The sequence below is a fragment of the Condylura cristata genome, unplaced genomic scaffold (genome assembly GCF_000260355.1).
Source record: "Condylura cristata isolate star-nosed mole 26May11 unplaced genomic scaffold, ConCri1.0 scaffold00006, whole genome shotgun sequence".
Classification (NCBI taxonomy): Eukaryota; Metazoa; Chordata; class Mammalia; order Eulipotyphla; family Talpidae; genus Condylura; species Condylura cristata.
The window spans coordinates 32908533-32928800 of record NW_004567107.1 but is presented as its reverse complement, the minus strand read 5'-3'; the positions used below and the strand labels follow the sequence as shown (position 1 = coordinate 32928800).

Here is a 20268-nt window from a genome sequence, read left to right as displayed (position 1 = left end):
AATCCTTGCCCCCTATCCATAGAGGCATTCAGTATTCTGTTGCTTTTTAAATGCATACTTTTTCCTGATTTTTTTTTTATTTAGGTATGTGTTGGGTTTTGTAAAATGATTTTGTTGACTCTGTTGATAAGGATTTTTCTTAGCCTGTTGATGTAATGAATTATATTAATTGGCTTTTGAATGTTGAACAAGCATTTACATCTGGAATGAATTCTACTTGGTCATGGTATATAATTTTTATATTTGATTAATTTTTCTGAGAATTTTTGTATTTATGTTTATCAAAGAGAGTGATCTGTAGTTTTTATTACAGGGTTGTTCTCTGATTTTGCTGTCAGAATTATGCTGACTTTACATGAGCTAGGTAGTCTTTCTGCTTCCATTTTCTGGAGAAATTATAAAGCATTAGTATCATTTGTCCTTAAGTGGTTGGTAGAACTTTAGTAAAATCATCTGAGCACTATTCTTTTAGTATTAAAAGATAATTATTGATTTAATGTCTTTAAAATTAATAGATGCAGGCCTATTCAGATTACTTTTTTGTGAGTATTGATAGAATTTATCTTTCAAAGAATTATTACTTTAAATTGTAACATTTGTGGGTATGTTAATCTTTTTTATATTGTAAATGTCAATTATTACAGTGGTATGATGGCCTTTCCTTTCCTTTCTGATATTAGTAATTTGTCTCTTCCTTAGTTCATATGGCCTTGAGAGTTACCAAGTTTATTGCTCTTTCAAAACCATCTTTTGTTTTCATTGATGTTTCTCTTTATTTTTCAGTATTGAATTTTATTGATTTCAGTTCTAATTCTTATTACTTAGGATTTAACTTGCTTTTTCTTAATTAGATTTCTAAGGTGAAGGCTTAGATTATTGATTTTGAAACATGTTTATTGAGATAATACTGATTTACAACACTGTACAATCGGGGTATAGTTTCACACCTCTACGAAGATATGCTCACACCATACCTATCACTAAGGCCCTTGAAACCTCCACCATAGTCCATTGAACCCTCTCTCCCCTTTGATCCCAACTCCCTTTCCCCCTACCCCCCACTTGGTAAAATCAGTTTTGCTGTCAGATTTCAAAGGTTTATTTTTTATCTGTACCTTAGCTTTTTTTCTTAATTGAGGTAACATTTGTTGACAATGTTGTGTATGATTTAGAGGCATAGAATTACACCTTTCAGGTGTATGTTACCACATCACACCAACCATCAAGGCACCAGAAATCCTCCACCATAGTCCATTGTACTCCCTCCCCATTTTGTCTTCTCCTCCCCCTCTGGTAGCCTCAGTTTTACAATCTGAATTCTAACATTTGTTTTAGTGTGATTTTATTTTACCCTTTATTTCAGTTCCCTATAATATAAGTGATACCATCTGGTATTTGTCCTTCTCCTTCTGACTTACTTTGCTTTGCATAATAAGCTCCCATTGCATCCATGTTACAAATAGCATGAATTTATCTCTCTTGATAGCTGAGAAATACTCCATTATGTGTACATACTACATCTTCCTAATTCACTCATCAAAGATATCCCTGAAGTCTTACACCCAATGGTTTGGGCATTTACACTATTTCTATATCTTGGCTATTATGCGTGTGTGTTTGTGTGCACACGCGCATGTGTATATCTACTGCGAATGTGTATATCCTTTCAAGTTAATATTTTTGCCTTCTCTGGATTGACACCTTGGAGTGGAATTGATGAATCATAGCTGTTTTTTTTGTTTGTTTGTTTGTTTTTTTAATGTTCTGGGAAACTTCCATACTGTTTTTCCATATACATCTTCACTAACATTTGTTTCTGATCTTTTTTTTTTTTTTAAAGATTTATTTATTTGTACATACAGAACTGGGGTACAGGCCAGAGGCTCAGGGGCGGCGAGAGGCTTCACCAGAGACAGAGTGGGGAGCAGAACAGGCAGATTGACGAAGTACACTGCTGAGGGGAGCAGCGGGTGGGTCAGGAGAGGTCTGCCACGCCATGTGGTCACCTCCGGGGCAGGCGGGAATCGAACTCACGCAGAAGTGGCTTTTAGCTTCTTAATGCTGTGCTTTAACCCGCTGCGCCACCAGGGAGAGCCATTGTTTCTGATCTTTTTTATATGGACCATTCTTACAGGTGTGTAGCATGGTTTCATTGTGGTTTTGATTTGTATTTTCCTCATGATGAATGATGATGAGCCTTTTTAAATGTGCCTGTTGACCATCTGCATGTCTTCTTTGAAGAAGTATCTATTTGGATCTACCTATTTTTTAAAGATGTATTTATACATACAGAACTGGGGTACAGGCCAGAGGTGCAGGGGCAGTGAGAGCATTCACTAGAGACAGTGGGGAGCAGAACAGGTCGATTGACAAAGTACACTTGCTGAGGGTAGCAGTGTTTGGGTCAGGAGAGGTCTGTGGCGCCATGTGGGTCACCTCTGGGGTGGGGATGGAACTCATGCTGAAGGGGTTTTAGCTTCTTAGTGCTGTGCTTTAACCCGCTACGCCTCCAGGGAGGGCCCAAGATCGACATTTTATTAATGTAATACTGCTAATCATTGAGCAGTGAATAACTTTCCATGTCTTTTTGTCTTATAGTTTTTTTTGCACAAATCTTTGACTTTTTTTAAGTTTACTCCTTAGGTACTTAATTGTATTTAATGTGATTGTAACTGGGATTGTTTTCTTGATTTCTTACTGTTTGCATAAGAAAGGATAACATAACCTTTGCACATTTATAGTATACTATTTTACTGTACTGATTTATTGTCTCTTACAATTTTTTTTTTAGTAGCATCTTTAGGGTTTTCTATATATACTATGTCATCTGCAAATAGTGATAGGTTTACTGCTACTTTTCCAGTTTGGATTCCTTTTGTTGCTTTTTCTTACTAATAGCTTTAGTTAGGATTTCCAATATTCTGTTGGATAATAGTGGTTGAGGATATGCATCTTGTCTTGTGTTATGACTTCAGAGGGAAAAATTTTTAAGTATTTCACCATTGCTCTGGGTTTATATATATATATTTTTATTATGTCCAGATGTTTTCCTCTATTTTCCTGTTTTTATTTTTCACTTTATTCATTATGTTCCTAATTTCAGTTAAGTCCACGTGTTACAGGACAGGGAGAGAGGGACACCCCAGAAGCCCCAAACCTGCCTGCTCAAAGTGGATTCTGCCTCCTGCATCAAGACAAAACATATAAAACTTTAATGAAAAGGGACTTTAATACAGTGAATATACAATACAGAAGGCAAAGAATATGTCTAAATCAAACACCTGAAGCTAGTCATGCCTTCGTGGGTAAAAGTCAACCCAAAATGGATTGGCCCAATTCAAGGCCTGAAAGCTGCCACAAGACTAAAGCAGCTTCTGGCCGGGACCCATGGAAAAGGGTCAGAAATGGCCAGACAAATCTGGGTGGAAAAGAGCAACATCAAAATCAATATAAACAACTGCCATAGTCACCTCCCTACAATCATCTCACCCACATCTGCCTTAACCAGTCCAGGGCCAGGAAACAAGCATGGTTTCTTCATGACATGCTTGCTGCTCTATGTGGCTTCCTCAGGTCTCTTTCTTGTTCTCCATCCAGCTTCCTTTTTTTCTCCTCTCCCGATTTCTTCTCTTCTCTCCCTTTTCTCTGCTCAGCTCCACCCTCCTGGGTGGGGCAGGGAACCTGGAACTTCCCCTTTTCCTAGGGTTGTCATTCTGAAGTCTTCTTCAATAATTTGGTTATTTCAGTTGCATTAGGAATTTTCCATAAGGTTTTGTTTTCATCTATCATTTGTGGTATATTTCTGGTTTGTTATTCTGTTTTATGCTCTGTGATTATTTCTGTAGATTGAGCAAGGCTGCTCAGTCCTACTGTGACAATCTTGATTTAGAATTACAGGCCAAGGGTGTTAGTCATAGCGTGCTTTCTGTTGTGTTGGTTGAAATCTCATTAATCAAGGTGATTGGAACTCAAGAGTTAGTTAAAGATGGTGGTTGAGGGCCCTCCCTGGTGGCCAGCGGGTTAAAGCCCAGCAGTGAGAAGCTAAACCACTTCCACATGAGTTCGATTCCCGCCTGTCCCGGAGGTGACCACATGGCGTGGCAGACCTCTCCTGACCCGCCCGCTGCTCCCCTTAGCAGTGTACTTCATCGATCTGCCTGTTCTGCTCCCCACTCTGTCTCTGGTGAAGCCTCTCGCCGCCCCTGAGCCTCTGGCCTGTACCCCAGTTCTGTATGAACAAATAAATCTTTATAAAAAAAAACAAAAGATGGTGGTTGAAGAACCCAGCCTATAAGGTGTAGACTTTTGTAATATTTGTGCATGGGTAATCAGACATTCTGTGATGGTAAGTTGATAAGGCAATGTTGAAGATAGGAAGCTGTTTCCTAGATGTCCTTAGGGACAAATTTTCTTGATGTGATTTTCTCTGCCTTGGTTTGTGGGCATGTTCAGATTATTGATTTTAGATTTATTTTTTAAAATACATATCTTCAGTTATATTTCCCCTTTCTCTGTTTCACGGTATCTCACAAATTTTGATGTTTTACTTGTTTCACAATCTTTTAAATATCTTGATATTTCTTTTACCATGTGTTATTTAGAAATAGCTCTTAGTTTTCAGATAATTTGGCATTTTCCAGGTTTTTCCAGGTTATTGATGTGTAGTTTCGTTATGATCTGAGAATAGACTTTTGTGACTTATAGTTCATTAAATTTGTAAGGTGTGTTTAATGACCCAATATGGCCTGTTTTGATGAGTGATCCATGTGAGACTGAGAAGAATATGTATTCATATAACCAAAATTAAATGGTTAAATTGCTCTCAGACCCTAAACACTACAAATAATCTAACCTTCACTTTGAGACTTATTTTCACAGACATAGTACCTGCAATGTAAAAGCAGCTTTTCTTTGAATCCCATAAGGCTGCAAATGCAGAGGAAGAGGGGCTACTCAGGTGAAAGGAGCCCACCAACAGAAATTCAAAACTCCCTTTATCTGAAAAGAGCCTCTTAATACTTATTCTGTACGGATTGCCCTGCATTCGATCTTTGAACTTAGGCCAAACCTACAGTCCTTTACCCCGATCTACTTTTTAGCCAATGTATTTGAACTCCTTTGTTCTTAACCTCAGTCCCCAAATCTTTATAAACTTATTCCCTTTCTTAGCTGTGGAGGCAGATTGGAGTTTTTCTTCTGCCTCCTTGCTATTTGATTTGCAGTAAGGTTTATTCAAAATTTGGTGTCATAGTAATCAGCTTCTGTGCTTGTTGGGTGGTGAGCACCAATGTCATGCATGACAGTCTGTCTTTGGATGAAATGTTTATAAATGTTACTGCGTTCCTTTACTTTTAGCTTATCTTTGTCTTTATATTTAAAATAGATTTCTTATAGACACCTTATGGTTGGGTTTTGTTATTTATTCTGTCAAGTTGCTATCTTTTAATTGATATATTCAAACCTTTCACATTTGACTTAGTGATTATTGACATATTAGGAGATTGGATTTATTGCTCATATTTTCATCTTTTTTTCTACTTTATATATAACTTGCTTTAACTTTTTTTTTTTTTTTGGTTTGAATTGAACCTTTTATGTGATGTAACATTTTCCTTTCCTAGCATATCGATTATATATTTTTTAATTCTTAGCATTACAGTATACATTTAAACTAACATTTATGTTCCCTCTAAAACTATATTTTCTCACAGATAGTGGAGGTACGTTATAATAGCATATTCCCATCCATCCCTTATAACATCGCCATAATTATTATTATTATTTTTTTAAGATTTATTTATTTGTGCATACAGAACTGGGGTACAGGCCAGAGGCTCAGGGGCGGTGAGAGGCTTCACCAGAGACAGAGTGGGGAACAGAACAGGCAGATCGACGAAGTACACTTCTGAGGGGAGCAGCGTGCCGGTCAGGAGAGGTCTGTCGCGCCATGTGGTCACCTCCGGGACAGGCAGGAATCGAACTCCTGAGGAAGCGGCTCTAGATTCTCAGTGCTGTGCTCCAACCCGCTGCGCCACCAGGGAGGGCCCGCCATAATTATTTTAAATGGTGATCCATTGAAAGAATAAGGTTGGGGGAAGGCTTAATTTTGCCTTCACATATTCCTTCTTTAAAGCTCTTATAGATCTGAGTTTTTCAGCAATAAAATTTTTCTTCTCTTTGAAAACTATTTTTTTTTAAGATTTATTTATTTATACAGAACAGGGTACAGGCCAGAGATGTGGAGGGTGAGAGGCTTCACCAGACACAGAGTGGGGAGCAGAACTGGCAGATCTACGAAGTACACTGCTGAGGGGAACAGCGGGCGGGTCAGGAGAGGTCTGCCGTGCCATGTGGTCACCTCCGGGGCAGGCGGGATTGAACTCACGCAGAAGTGGCTTTTAGCTTCTTAGTGCTGTGCTTTAACCCGCTGCGCCACCAGGGAGGGCCTCTTTGAAAACTTTTAACATATCTTGCTGAGAAGGTCTACTGGCAACATATTTCATCAGTTTTTGTTTGTTTGATAAAGTATTTTTTCCCTTTCCCTCATCAAAAAATGTGGTAAATTACATACAACATAAAATTTATTATTTTTAAATGTGCAGCTTAGTGATTCTCAGTATAATCACATTGTTTTCACAGCAGTCACTGCCCATCAAAACCCAAACACAGTACCCATTAAGCAAAATTATTTTTCCTCCCCTTACCACTTTGGTAACCACCATTCTCTTTGAATCTGACTTTTCTAGTACCTCATATAAGTGGTGCTTGTCTTTGTGTTTGGCTTATTTCACTTAGAATAATGTCTTCAGGCTTCATCTATGTTACAGGTTATGTGTACATTTCATTCATTCTTGAGACTAGCTCCCTTTTTACTCCCTCCCTTCCTCCCCCTTTTTTGTATTCCTTCACTTCCTTCCTTAGTTATCTCACTTCTCTTTGCTCTTATGTTAATAGACATTAATAGGTTAATTACTTAAAAATTTTGACCATTGTGTATAATGGTGCAAGCATGAGTGTGAAAAACATTTGAGTCTTGCTTTAATATATTTGGGTCCATACCCACAAGTGGGTCATATAGTAATTATATTTTTAGTTTTTTGAATAACTGCACCATTTTAGAATCTTAACAATTGCATTAGGGTTCTCACGGCAACAAATTTCATCAGTTTCTCACATCCTCAGAAATAATATTTTCTGTTTTGTGAATAGTACCATCCTAAGGGTATGAGGTAGTATCTCATTGTTTTGATTTGCATTTCTCTAATGTAAAGTTGAACATCTTTTCTAGTGTTTTGAAGACTTTTGGTTCTTCTTACTTGGGTTGTTTGGTTTTTGTTGAGTAATAGGAGTTCTTTATCTATTGTGGTTATGACTTCCTTCTCAGATAAGTGATTTGCAAATATTTTCCCTATTCCCTGTGTTGCCTTCTCACTGTTGATAGTGTCCATTGATGTGTCAGCTTAACATTTTGGTCAAGACTTAATTATCCAAAATAATTACCATATCCATTATTATCTAAATTTTCACATATGCATTCTTCTAATACTTTTTATGGTTTCAGATTTGACAAATAAAACTTGACTACATTTGACTTAATTTTTTTTTTAAAGATTTATTTATTTATTCATACAGATCTGGGGTACAGGCCAGAGATGCGGAGGGTGAGAGGATTCACCAGAGACAGAGTGGGGAGCAGAACAGGCAGATCTACGAAGCACACTGCTGAGGGGAGCAGCAGGTGGGCCAGGAGAGGTCTGCCGTGCCATGTGGTCACCTCCGGGGCAGGCAGGGATCGAACTCATGCGGAAGTAGCTTAAGCTTCTTAGTGCAGTGCTTTAACCCGCTGCGCCACCAGGGAGGGCCCTGACTTAATTTTTATGTTTGATGGGAGGATCAACTTTTTTTACATGTGAATGTGGTATTCCAATGAATGAACTTGGCAGTCTTGTTGAAAATCATTTGAGTGTAGATGTTAGGGTTTATTTTTGGGCTCTGTATTTTGTTGCCCTAAGTGTCTGCATATCAGTACCACAATGTTTCAACTACTTCTGTAGTAAACTTTGAAATTTGAAAATGTGTGACTTTCAGCTTTCTTCAGAATTGTTTTTATAAGATGGGAAGTCTCGACATTCTCTATGAATTAAGGATGGATTTTCTATTTCTGCAAAAGTTGGTGTTTTGTTTTTTTGTTTTTTTTTTTTTTTTTTTTAAAGATTTTATTTTATTTGTGCATACAGAACTGGGATACAGGCCAGAGATGTGGAGGGTGAGAGAATTCACCAGAGACAGAGTGGGGTGCAGAACAGGCAGATCAACGAAATACACTGCTGAGGGGAGCAGCGGGCGGGTCAGGAGAGGTCTGCCACGCCATGTGGTCACCTCCGGGGCAGGCGGGAATCGAACTCATGAGGAAGCGGCTTTAGATTCTCAGTGCTGTGCTTTAACCCACTGCGCCACCAGGGAGGGCCAAAAGTTGGTGTTTTAATGTGGATTGAAATGAATTTTAGTTGCTTTGGGTAATATTGACATCTTAATATTACATCTTTCAGTCTGTGGACCTGGGTTCTCTACTTTTATATGTTATTAATTCCTTTCAACAATTCTTTATAGTTGCAGCATACAAATCATTTACACCCTAGATTATATTTACTCTTAAATATTTCAATGACATTTTAAAGGAAATCTTTTCTTCATTTCCATTTTGAATTATTAGTAGAGAAGCACAATTGATTTTCATGTTTTAGTTTTTTATCTGGCAACATTGCTGAATTCATTCTTTAATGGTTAGGATTTTCATCACAAGATAAGTTGTCTGTGAACAAAATGATTCTACTTAGTCTTTTCTCATATGAATGATTTTTCTTCTCTCTCTTTGATTGCTCTGGCTAGAATTTGCAGTATGATGTTGGATGAAAGTGCTGAAAGTGGACATCTTTATCATTTCCTGATCTTGGAGGAAAATACTTGCTTTTACTATTGACTGATTTTCACTGTAGGATTTTTGTATATTATTTTTATTAAGTGTATTATGTGGAGATAATTTTATACTAATCCTAGTTTGTAGGGTGTTTTTACTATGAAAGGATGTTGAAAATTTTAAATACTTCTCCATTAAGTTAATCATGCATTTGTTTCATTCTGTTATTGTGTAGTACACTGATTTATTTTCATATATTGGAAGAGCTTTGCATTCTAGATGTAAATTGTATTGAGCAGTGATATATAATTTTTGTTTAAAGATTTATTTATTTATGCATACAGAACTGGGGTACAGGCCAGAGGTGCAGGAACAGTTAGAGGATTCACCTGAAACAGAGTAGGGAGCAGAACAGGCAGATTGACAAGTACACTTGCTGAAAGGAGCAGTGGGTGGGTCAGGAAAGGTCTGCTGTGCCATGTGGTCACCAGGGGAGCTGGGGATCCAACTGGCCCTGGGGATGAACTGGCAATGAAGTGACTGGCGTGCTGCTCTCTTGCAGTGCTGCGCTTTAACACCCTTGCGCCAGCAGGGAAGGCCCGAATAATTCTTTTAATGTGCTGTTGAATTTTTTTGCTAGTGTTTTGTTGAGGACTCTTGTATCAGTATTCATTAGGGATACTGATCTATAGTTTTGTTGTCTTTTTCTAGCTTTTGGTAACAGATAAATGTGACCTTACAGGTTGAGTTTTGAAGTACACCTTTCTCATTAAATTCTTAGGAGAACTTGTGCAGAATTAATGTTCCAGCTGGTACCAGCCTTTTAAATTTTTGGGAATTTCTTGAATACCTATATAATCTTATTATAGGTCTGTTAGGATTTTGTATTTCATCATGATTCAATTTCTTGTATAGGGAGTGTTTTTTTGGTTAAGTTTCTGTTGAGAAATTCAATAAATTTATTGGAGAATCTGAGTACATTTGAAGTAATTTATTTTCTTATTGCTTTTCATAATCTTAATATTTGATCATATTGCTTGCTTGGATTTTTCTGGGCTCATCCTACTTGTAGTTTTTTAAAATTCTTGTATTTTATGTTTATGTTTTTCCTCATATTTAGGACATTTCTGGTCATTATTTCTTCTTACAAGCTTTCTGCCCTTTTATGTCTCCTCCTCTTGAGCTCCTATAACACATGTATTGATCTTCTTGATTTGTTCCCAACCTTACTTAGGCTTTGTTCATATTTCTTCTTTCTGTTTGCTCTGTATTTTCAAATTATATCTGGCTTTAAGTCTGTTGACTTTTTTGCCTGTTTGAGTCTGCTTTTGATTTTCTCTAGCAAAATTTTAAATTTATCCAAAAGAACACAAAAACAGTAATTTAAAAGTAAACATACACTCCTATGTTTTTTTTGCAGCACTATTTATAATAGCCAAGATATAAAAACAACTTAAATGTTCTTAAAAACATGAGTGGATCAAGAACTCCTGGTGTGTATATATATATAGATATATATATACACACATACGTACACACAGTGACATACTACTGAAAGATCAAAAAAAAAAACCAAAAAACTCTTGCCATTTGTGGCAATCTGGATGGAGCTGGAAAGTATTAAATAAGCCAGACAGAAAAAGATAAATACCAGATGGTTTCACATATATGTGGAATATAGGAAAGAAACAAAGGGTCCGACTTCGACAAATTTTTAAAACCTACCGTTAGAAAGCTGACCATAGATGCCATAGATCTGAGGTATCCATAAAGAGAGGAGAAAGGAGAGGGGTAACAGTTGGGGTAAGTATTAAGGAAAGCACAGTAGACTGTGGTAGAAGACTGGGTTCTTGTGTTAGGAGAACTTTGCTGGCCATATTTGAGGTCCAAACCCTATGTGATCTAAAAAGTTAACAAGGATATAATTTAATGGTACTTCATTAAAAAGTTGTTTATTCATTATAGTTACTAGTCCTGTAAACTGTTTCTAGGCAAAGCATACTCTAGTATGTCAAGAGTAGAAGTTAAAAATAAATACTAAATGTCAAAAAAAGAAAGACATTTTAATTCGGTTATTTCTTTTACCTCTGTTGACATGTGTTTTTTCCTCCCTGCTTTTTTCAAGTTTTTAAAATTGAATTTATACATCACATTGTGTAAATTTAAAGTGTGCCACATGTTGATTTGACATTTATGTGCTACAGTATGATTTACTACAGTATAATTATCATGTTAGTTTCCGCTAATTTCTCTTTGATGTCACATAATTTGGTTTTGTTGAAATGTTTAAAATTTAGTCTTGTGGTAGTTTTGAAGTAGTGGTAGAATATTTAAAATCTAGTCTCTTAATAATTTTTAAGTATATATACAGTGTGGTAGACCTACATACTCTGTTTGTGTTAGATCTCCAGAACTCACTTATTTCTTACATGTAGGTTTGTAGTTTAACATTAAACATCATCTACTAACACCATCATCTACCCTTAGTAACCACTATTCTCTGTTTCTATGAGTTTAGCTTTTTTGTAGTCCAAATATGTCTTTAATATTTGTCTTTCTGTGCCTGGCTTATCTCATTAAACACAATGAGCCTCTGAGACTGTCCATGTTTTTTGTAATTGGCAGGACGATTTCTTTCCTTCTTAAAGCTAATAGTATCCTAATATATGTTTCCTACACCATCTTTATCTGTTGATAAGTTGTTTTCGTATCTTAGCTGTCATGAGTAATGTGTTAATTAACAGGGGAGTAAGGTATCTTTTTGATATCATGTTTACATTTCCTTTGGATGATTATGTGATCATAAGATTTTTTTTCCTTTCATTTTTTGTACTGCTTGATTATGATATGTCTAGGTATAAATATTTTCTGCTTGATATTTGTTGAGCTTCCTTAATTTGTGGGTTTGGTGGTGTCATCATTAATTTTAGAAATAGCCTTATTACTCCAAATATTTTTTGCCCCTTTGCACATATATTACTGCTTTTACTATTGTCCTGCAGTCCTTCTGTTTTTATTATTTTTTGTTGCATTGCAGTTTTAGATGTTTGCATTTACACAACTTTTAGCTACCTGTTCTAGATTTTAAAAAGTTTACTTCCAATTCACTGCAAGTATATTTAAGTACAATTTAGTTTTGCATATTGATTTTATATCATGTGCCTAGTTAGATTCATGTTCTGGCATAACATTGTTTATATACATTAACATTGAACTGCAACTTCAGAGGTCAGGACTTGGTAATAAGTATTTTGGTCAAACATACAATCATTACATTGAAGAAATGGATGGTAAATAAGATTGTAGATGGATTCAACTTTCTGCTATATGCATTATTTATGAATTTTATCTTTACATGTTTAGGAATGAAGCATGTTTAAATTACTGAAATAAAATTATTATTTTAACTGTCTTTCAAATCATTTTTTAGGTGATGTGGTCCTCAAGCATCTTGAAATTAAAGAAAATGCCCTGGTATGTTAAAAAATATTTTGGTATTAGTACATTCATTTATATAGACCCCTTTCTAATTAATTTCAACACTTAAAATTATTTGCCAAACTTTTAGAAAATAAATTTTGTAAAATGTGAATTCTGCAAAGTGGAGTTTTAATTTCTTTAAAAGCACAAAATGTTAGTGTTATTTTTCTCCATTTAAAAAGATTTAATTTTTCTTCCTCTATTATACGTTTAATGGCTAATTTATCATCCCAGTCATCTTACAGTTTCTTTCCCTTTCCATTTAACTTTTTTAAAAAAAATTTATAGGATCCAATGACATTAATTATATTAATACTGTTGTGCAACCATCACCCAGTATCTGTTTCCAAAGCTTTTTTATGACACTATTGGGAACCCTGTAACTATTAAGAAAGAACTCTTCAGTCATTCTCCCTGTGGACTATGTTAACCTCTAATACATTTTTTCGGTCCCTATGCATTTGCCTGGGAATGATGCTGTTAGTTATTTTGTGTTGACTCATTTTACTTTACATTATTCCTTCTGTGTTCATCCATGTAGCATATATTAGAACATTACTCCTTTTTATGGTTGAATAAATTTCTACTGTATGTATGTATATAATAACATTTTGTTTATTCATTCATTAATGGACATGTGATTTTTGGCTTTTGTGAATTATGCTGCTATAAACACTGGCATTCATGTGCCTTTTCATTCTTGCTTTCAATTCCTTCGGATAAAGACCTAAGAGTGTCTGGATTATATGGTTATTTTATGTTGAACTTTGTCAGAAACTGCCACACCATTTTTCATAGCCACTGAATTAGTTTATTTTATTCTCAGCAATGTTTAAATGTCCCAATTTCTTCATATCCTTGCTGACATTTGTTATTTTGTTTTTGGATATAACCACCCTAATGGATATTTGGTTTTTCTTATTTCTCTAATGACTAGGGAGATTTTCATACACTTTGCTACCATTTGTATGTTCTTTAGAGAAGTGTGTTGAAAACTTTAGCTAAAGTTTTAAGTTGTTGGTTTTTTGTTTTGACTGCATTATATGTCCTCATTCATTCTCTGCCTGTGAGTTAGTAGTATCCTTTTGTGCACAATAGTTTTTCACTTTGATGAAGTTGATTTCATCTATTTTCTCATTTCCTGTGCCTTTAGTGTGATAACCAGGAAAAATTATTTACAAATCTAATCTTATAAAGATTTTACCTTATGTTTTCTTTTATGGGTTTTTAGTTTTAATTCTATTTTAGGACTAATGTCTATTTTGAGTTAATATTTGTTGTATTATATAAGGGTCCAGCTTTGTTCCTTTCTAAGTGTTCCAAACATCACTTACTGAAGAGGTTGTCCTTTCCCCTGTTGAATTGGGGGAATTACTTCTAGTTAATATGTTTTGTGGCTTTGCAGACAGTGCCATTGCCAGAATGCCTGTTTCATGTAGCTGTGGGGTATCCCACTTTGTTCTTCCATGTTAGTCCATGGCAAGCCTTGCGCTACATCTCCTTCAAGCTGCTTGCAGACAAAGTTCCAATGATAGCAGAAAGCTTTCATGCTCTCCGCACTAGGGAGAAAGGATGTGATTATAAAAGATCGCTTTCATGATATTATTCAAGGATTTATATGCTAGGCAGTGAAGGTACTGGTGGCGAGTCTAGCTAAACGTGACTTGATGAGAATTTTATCATAAAGCAGTTCCTGGTATTTTGTCAGTGGCAAATGATGTACCCAGCACAAATGATTCTCAGTTTTTCAACTGTACTGAGAATTCTGAGTGGTGATCTCTGGGCAAAGTAAAGGAGAGCATGATTGTTGTGGAAGCCATGGAGAGCTTTAGGTCCAGGAATGGCAAGACACTTGCAAGAAGATCACCATTGCTGACCTTGAACAAATTTCATGAATTTGACATGTTTTTATTACACACCAGGCTTCCTTCTGTAGCTCATGAGAGCACCCCTTCATCCTCATCTGCGCAAAATATCCTAATTATGCTCTCTATTTATAGCTCTTTGTGTTCTTTTTTTTCCTTATCCCATCCAAATCTAGCTGGATTGTAGAGTTAAGTTTATGAATATGAGCTAAGCAATAAACAACATTGTCCTTAGAGAATTTTTTTTTTTTTTTGCAAAAGTGGAGTTTTAATTGTGCTACAAGCACAACCTGAAAATTAAAGTTCCTGCCTTTAATATCTCCAAACAATATCAAAGTACTGGTAATGACTGTGGCATGGGTAACTTAAGTGTTCAGTATTTATGTAAAACTTTTCCTTTACTTATTTCAAAAATATCATTGTCTTTGAATTTTATGTATTTGAGGATAGTATTACACTTAAGCATTTAAAAGTTTCAATAAGTATTGAAGTTAGAAGATGTAAATTAACTCACTTTAAATAATTTTTGGAAGATAAAAATAGTCATCGTTCTTGTTGACCTGTCTGTATATCTACTAATATTTTACTATTTTCTTTAGAGTCAACTGGATGTACCATTTAAAATTAAAGTTGGTCATATAGGTAAGCTTATGTTTATTATTTGAATGTCCTCTTTTTTAGGTATGCAGCCAAAACAGTATACCTGGTATCTCTTTAATGTTCTGAGCAGTAATTAAAAATAATCTGTTTTCATTTCAGTAGAGCTTACATGTAGTTCATATCTCCCTTTCCAATACTAGGTATTAAAAATTTTTTAAATGGAGAGCTGAAGTGTTATATGTGATAGAAAGCTTAACTGACTCAATAATTTAAGTTTCTGACTAGTTAGCATTGTGTTCTTACTGGCACATGATGAGGGCAAGGGTTTGGATCATTCAGGTAATGTGATTAGGGACCAATCAGAACCCTAATTTTTGCTCTGAAAGTTTTCTAGGCTTCAGAAAGTAATTGTGCCATTTCTTGTTCTTTGTTTTTTTCCACATATTGTAGTTTACATTTTGAAAGAATTGGTTGAGCAGAAACTGATAGGAATAAGATGTTTTAACATGTTAATACAAAATCTGTGTTTTGTGCCTCAAGTTATATTGTATTTTATTGGCTTAAGCTTTTTACAAGATGATAATGTTATTTGGGAGTTGGAATTGACTCTGTTATATTGAATAGTTTGTGTAGTGAGATTTTTATGTTACTGCAACATACTCTTTGTCATTGAGGAATAAGATTCTGAAGCTTTTGTAAATGACTTAATGAATATTTACTATTTTGTGTACTTGTGGTTGGTATGGGACCATGTGCTTAAGAAAATGTTCATCATCTTACATTGCTGTCTCAAATTCTGTTTCTCTCCCTCCCCCCATTTAAAACCATTTAGCAGAAATAAGAGGGGGGAGAATGTCACCTATTACTTTCCACATAAAATACTTTCTTTTACATATCTTCACATGTCTTTTATGTACTTGTGACTGTGACATATGTATGATTTTATACTTTTTAGTTAGCGTTTAGTGAAAATAGCTTATAATCCATATCTTTTCCCTCATTTGCTTCTTTCTTATGTTGTAATAATGAGTACATAGTCATTGAATTTTGTAATTGTGAACATTATAGTTCAGTGTTATAAATTTAATATAAACAGACATCAAGAAAAGTTAAATATGAAGTGTAGACTTAATTTCATTTAGAATCTGCTGTCTTTTTTCTTGTCTGTGTTTTAAAATGGTAAGCTAATTTTCATTGTTAATATAATAGAAAGTACACTGCACTAAATACCTAGAACACAAGATAATTTTGAGGCTCTTTTATGGTGTTGTTTGCATGCCTCCTTACCATAGCACCTGTCATTCTTTAATATTAGCATTACTAATTTTTTGTCTTCTAGATAGTAATTTGTTACAAAGACATGGATTTAATTTTTACTGTAACCTCACCATGTAGCACAATACTTTACTTTGTACATAATAAGGGAATAATTGTTGAGTGAAGGAAGTACACATTTTCAAGTGAATGGCATAGTCCTCAACCAATTTTAAAAGAGGATATTGTTCCCTTGCTATTATTGAGTATTGTTTATATTGCTCTTTCAAAGTTTTCCTTATTTAGAATACAGAATTATATGTGTGTGTGTGTATATACTTATATCAAATATAATTTTTAAAAACAGTTGTCTGTGTGGAAGATTTTCTAAAACTACTTCCATTTAGTTTTCTGAATTTTCAACAAGATGTTTGTACTTTATAATTAACAGGAAAAGTTATTTTTAAATGATAGATTTACTAGTAAAATCTATCTTAATTTTATGTGTATTTCTTTGATTACTTAATGCTATTTTGCCATTGCTCTCTATCCTTTTAAAGATTTTTAGTGTGTTAAGCAGTATGTTTGATATGTTTATAAATCAAATCAAATTCTGTGAATGTTATTTCTTCCTATAAGCTCATTTCCACTTGATTGTATTGTGGACTGTACAGAATTTGGAATTGGTCATTCTTTTTTCTGATTAAAAAAAAAAAACCTAGAAAGTTTTTCTTCTTTTGGAAGTCAGGTAATTTGTTTTTCTTTGGACTAACATCAAATTTAATGTGAATTTTGGTGTTCTTTAATGAAGTAGATCTGTGTAAATTTTTTTCCCATTCCTAAATTATTAAACAATTAATACAATAATGGTGGAAATGATAGTCTTTTCCTTCTCACTAATTATTGCAACTATTTCAAAGTCTAGTGATTCAGACCTCAAAATATCTTTAAATATTTAAAATTTCTTTATTATGTAAAATATCTTTGTACCCAAACTGGAATAAATAGCACAATAAACTATTTACATAGTGTTTTGCAGTTCAATAAGTCTAATGCATATACTTTTAGACTAATACTCATGTATCTATATATTACTATATATATTTTATGTGTGGAGTAAACATACTTTTATAAAGCATATAATCTACTTTTAAAATGTAAGAAGCAGGCCCTCCCTGGTGGCGCAGCGGGTTAAAGCACAGCACTGAGAATCTAAAGCCGCTTCCGCATGAGTTCGATTCCCGCCTGCCCCGGAGGTGACCACATGGCGTGGCAGACCTCACCTGGCCTGCCCGCTGTTCCCCTCAGCAGTGTACTTCGTCGATCTGCCTGTTCTGTTCCCTACTCTGTCTCTGGTGAAGCCTCTCGCCGCCCTTGAGCCTCTGGCCTGTACGCCAGTTCTGTATGCACAAATAAATAAATCTTTAAAAAAAAAAATGTAAGAAGCATCTGAGATTTATAGTAAGAATTGGGCAAATTAAAACTTATATCAGGGACAGTTGATTAATAGGAAAACAGTCTTGGTCTGCTGTGGTACATACCATCTTAAATAGAAAATTAAAAGTATTTAGTGTATCACTTAAGTAGATTATTCAGTGAAACCAGCACAAGAAATATTCAAATAATCACAAAATGGCTTACTGTTTTTTGGTTGCAAGATAGCTTTTTAAAGAAGTCATTGAACTCATCAGGGCAGAGGCTACTTTTTTTTTTTTTAAAAGATTTATTGTGCATACAGAACTGGGGTACAGGCCAGAGGCTCAGGGGCGGTGAGAGGCTTCACCAGAGACAGTGGGGAGCAGAACAGGCTGATTGACCAAGTACACTGCTGAGGGGAGCAGCGGGTGGGTGAGGAGAGGTCTGCCACGCCATGTGGTCACCTCCGGGGCTGGCGGGAATCGAACTCATGCGGAAGTGGCTCCAGCTTCTCAGTGCTGTGCTTTAGCCCGCTGCGCCACCAGGGAGGGCCCTTTTTTTTTTTTTTTAAAGATTTATTTATTGATGTATACAGAACTGGGGTACAGGCCAGAGGTGCAGGGGCAGTGAGAGGATTCACCAGAGACAGAGTGGGGAGCAGAACAGGCTGACTGACCAAGTACACTGCTGAGGGGAGCAGCAGATGGGTCAGGAGAGGTCTGCCACACCATGTGGGTCACCTCCGGGGCAGGGATTGAACTTATGCTGAAGTGGCTTTAGCTTCTTAGTGCTGTGCTTTAACCTGCTGCCCCACCAGGGAGGGCCCTGCTTTGTTTTCTAATGCTGCAATGAAGATAGACTGACATTAAGTGTAGGTTATGTGAATCCTTTTTTAATCATTTTTTCCATGTAGGTAATCTTAATCTTAAAATTCCATGGAAAAACCTTTATACTCAACCAGTTGAAGCTGTATTGGAAGACATTTATTTACTTATAGTGCCTTCTTCCGGTAAGTCAAATTTTAAACACTGTAAGTTACTCTTAGTAGATGAAAAGCATCTGTGTTTTTGCTAATTTGTTCAAAATACTTGGGAGAATATTTTGAGATATTTCTGTATTAAATTTGTTATTTAGTAATGTAAATGAAATTGATTTTTATGCTGTACTTTGGAGACTTTGAATTAAAGATTATTTCAAGAGTTTTTGGAGTGAATTTATATTTGAAGTAATTAAGAGTATTGTTTTTCATGCTTCCTGTAGTAATCAAATATGATGCTTTAAAAGAAGAAAAACAGCTATTGGAAGCAAAGCAACAGGAACTAAAAAGAATAGAAGAAGCTAAACGAAAAGTAGCTAATCAAGGTAAAGAGAACTGTAAATTAGTAATAAAAGTGGGAAAGATTTAAATACACATCATTTGAATATTTTTTGGAGGGGAGACTAAAATTAAGAAATATGAGTGAATTTTATTTCATGGGGGATTTTAATGTGGCTTACCCTATTTATAGAAATATACCTTAATGTAGTTAACATGTCTAGTTTACAAACTACTTTAGTACTTAACTAGTTATGAATTAGTATTTAACAATAGTAATTAATTGTATTATGTGTATTTTCTTTTCTAGCCTTTTTTAATTCCTCCAAAATTTTAAGCCTTTTAGAGATGTTATTCATTGATATATATTTTCCTCTATTTACTCTCTGACATTCATTCTGACTAAATCTATGCAAAATGGTTCATTTTACGCAATGGAAGCTCTAGTCCTTTTTGTCTTGCTTGTAGTCATCATCACCAGATACTTTTTGTGCTCAAACTCTTGAGTTCTTCCTTTAGTGAATCTTCCACATTTGCATATATGCTATACTGTACGCTCTTAACCTTCAAACAGAAAATCATGTTCCTAACCTACTTATGTGTCCCTACTTATGTGTTTTTCTTTGTCCTTCATTTAATAGGTAAACATCCTAAAAGAAAAATACATACATATTGACTTCATTATTCTCATACATTGATTTTTATTTTTAAAATAAAAATAGAAAAGAAACTGATGTTTTTAACTGTTGACAGATAAAAGAATTGAAGGAGCTATAATACAATTTTTGCCAACACCCCTTGTGATTTTTTTTCTTTTCTATCAGTCTTTACCCTTATATTCCAGTCCCCTTAGAAAACATTTTTTTATTATGTCATGTATACAACTTAATTTTTACTATCTTACTAGTCTCCATACCCATTAAACAGTAACTGGCCCATTCCTCCTCTCATTTCCTACCAACCACATTTGTGCTTTGTGTCTCTATGATCTTGACTATTCTGAGCACCTTATAAGTAGAATCATAATATTTGTCTTTTACACATGATATACATACATAAATCTATCTATGTATATTTTTATAGAGTGTAAAGATTGAGTCCTTTTTTCCATCTTCCCAATATACCAATATTATTTTATTAAATTGGTATTATCTGTCTTACAAAGCCAGATAGTATATTCTCAATATATATAGCTCTTGGCACAACTTTTTTATTTACTTAATAACAGGTGAATGTGGGTATGATTGTTTATTGTGTCGAACTTGAACTTAATTTGTCTGATTTGAGTATGGTGGATCTCCTGATATCTTTATGTACATAGCTTCAGAGTTTGCAGCATCTCAGGTATATTTTCTCTAGAATCCTTGCTTGTCACTAAGGAGGGGCAGGATAGTTGCTTGGCTATGTGGCCAGTAAGAGTA

General features: G+C 35.0%; 1 protein-coding gene across 3 annotated transcripts in view; it reads left to right on the top strand.

The window, feature by feature from the left end:
• VPS13A (vacuolar protein sorting 13 homolog A (S. cerevisiae)) overlaps nucleotides 1-20268 on the top strand; it is a 159579-nt gene that overhangs the window by 3467 nt on the left and 135844 nt on the right. For all 3 annotated transcript variants that reach the window (XM_004677556.2, XM_004677558.2, XM_004677559.2), the window contains exons 2-5: nucleotides 12348-12391; nucleotides 14862-14904; nucleotides 18446-18541; nucleotides 18793-18894. In XM_004677556.2, the coding sequence (XP_004677613.1) occupies nucleotides 12348-12391; nucleotides 14862-14904; nucleotides 18446-18541; nucleotides 18793-18894 (285 nt within the window). The remainder of the gene's footprint in view (nucleotides 1-12347; nucleotides 12392-14861; nucleotides 14905-18445; nucleotides 18542-18792; nucleotides 18895-20268) is intronic.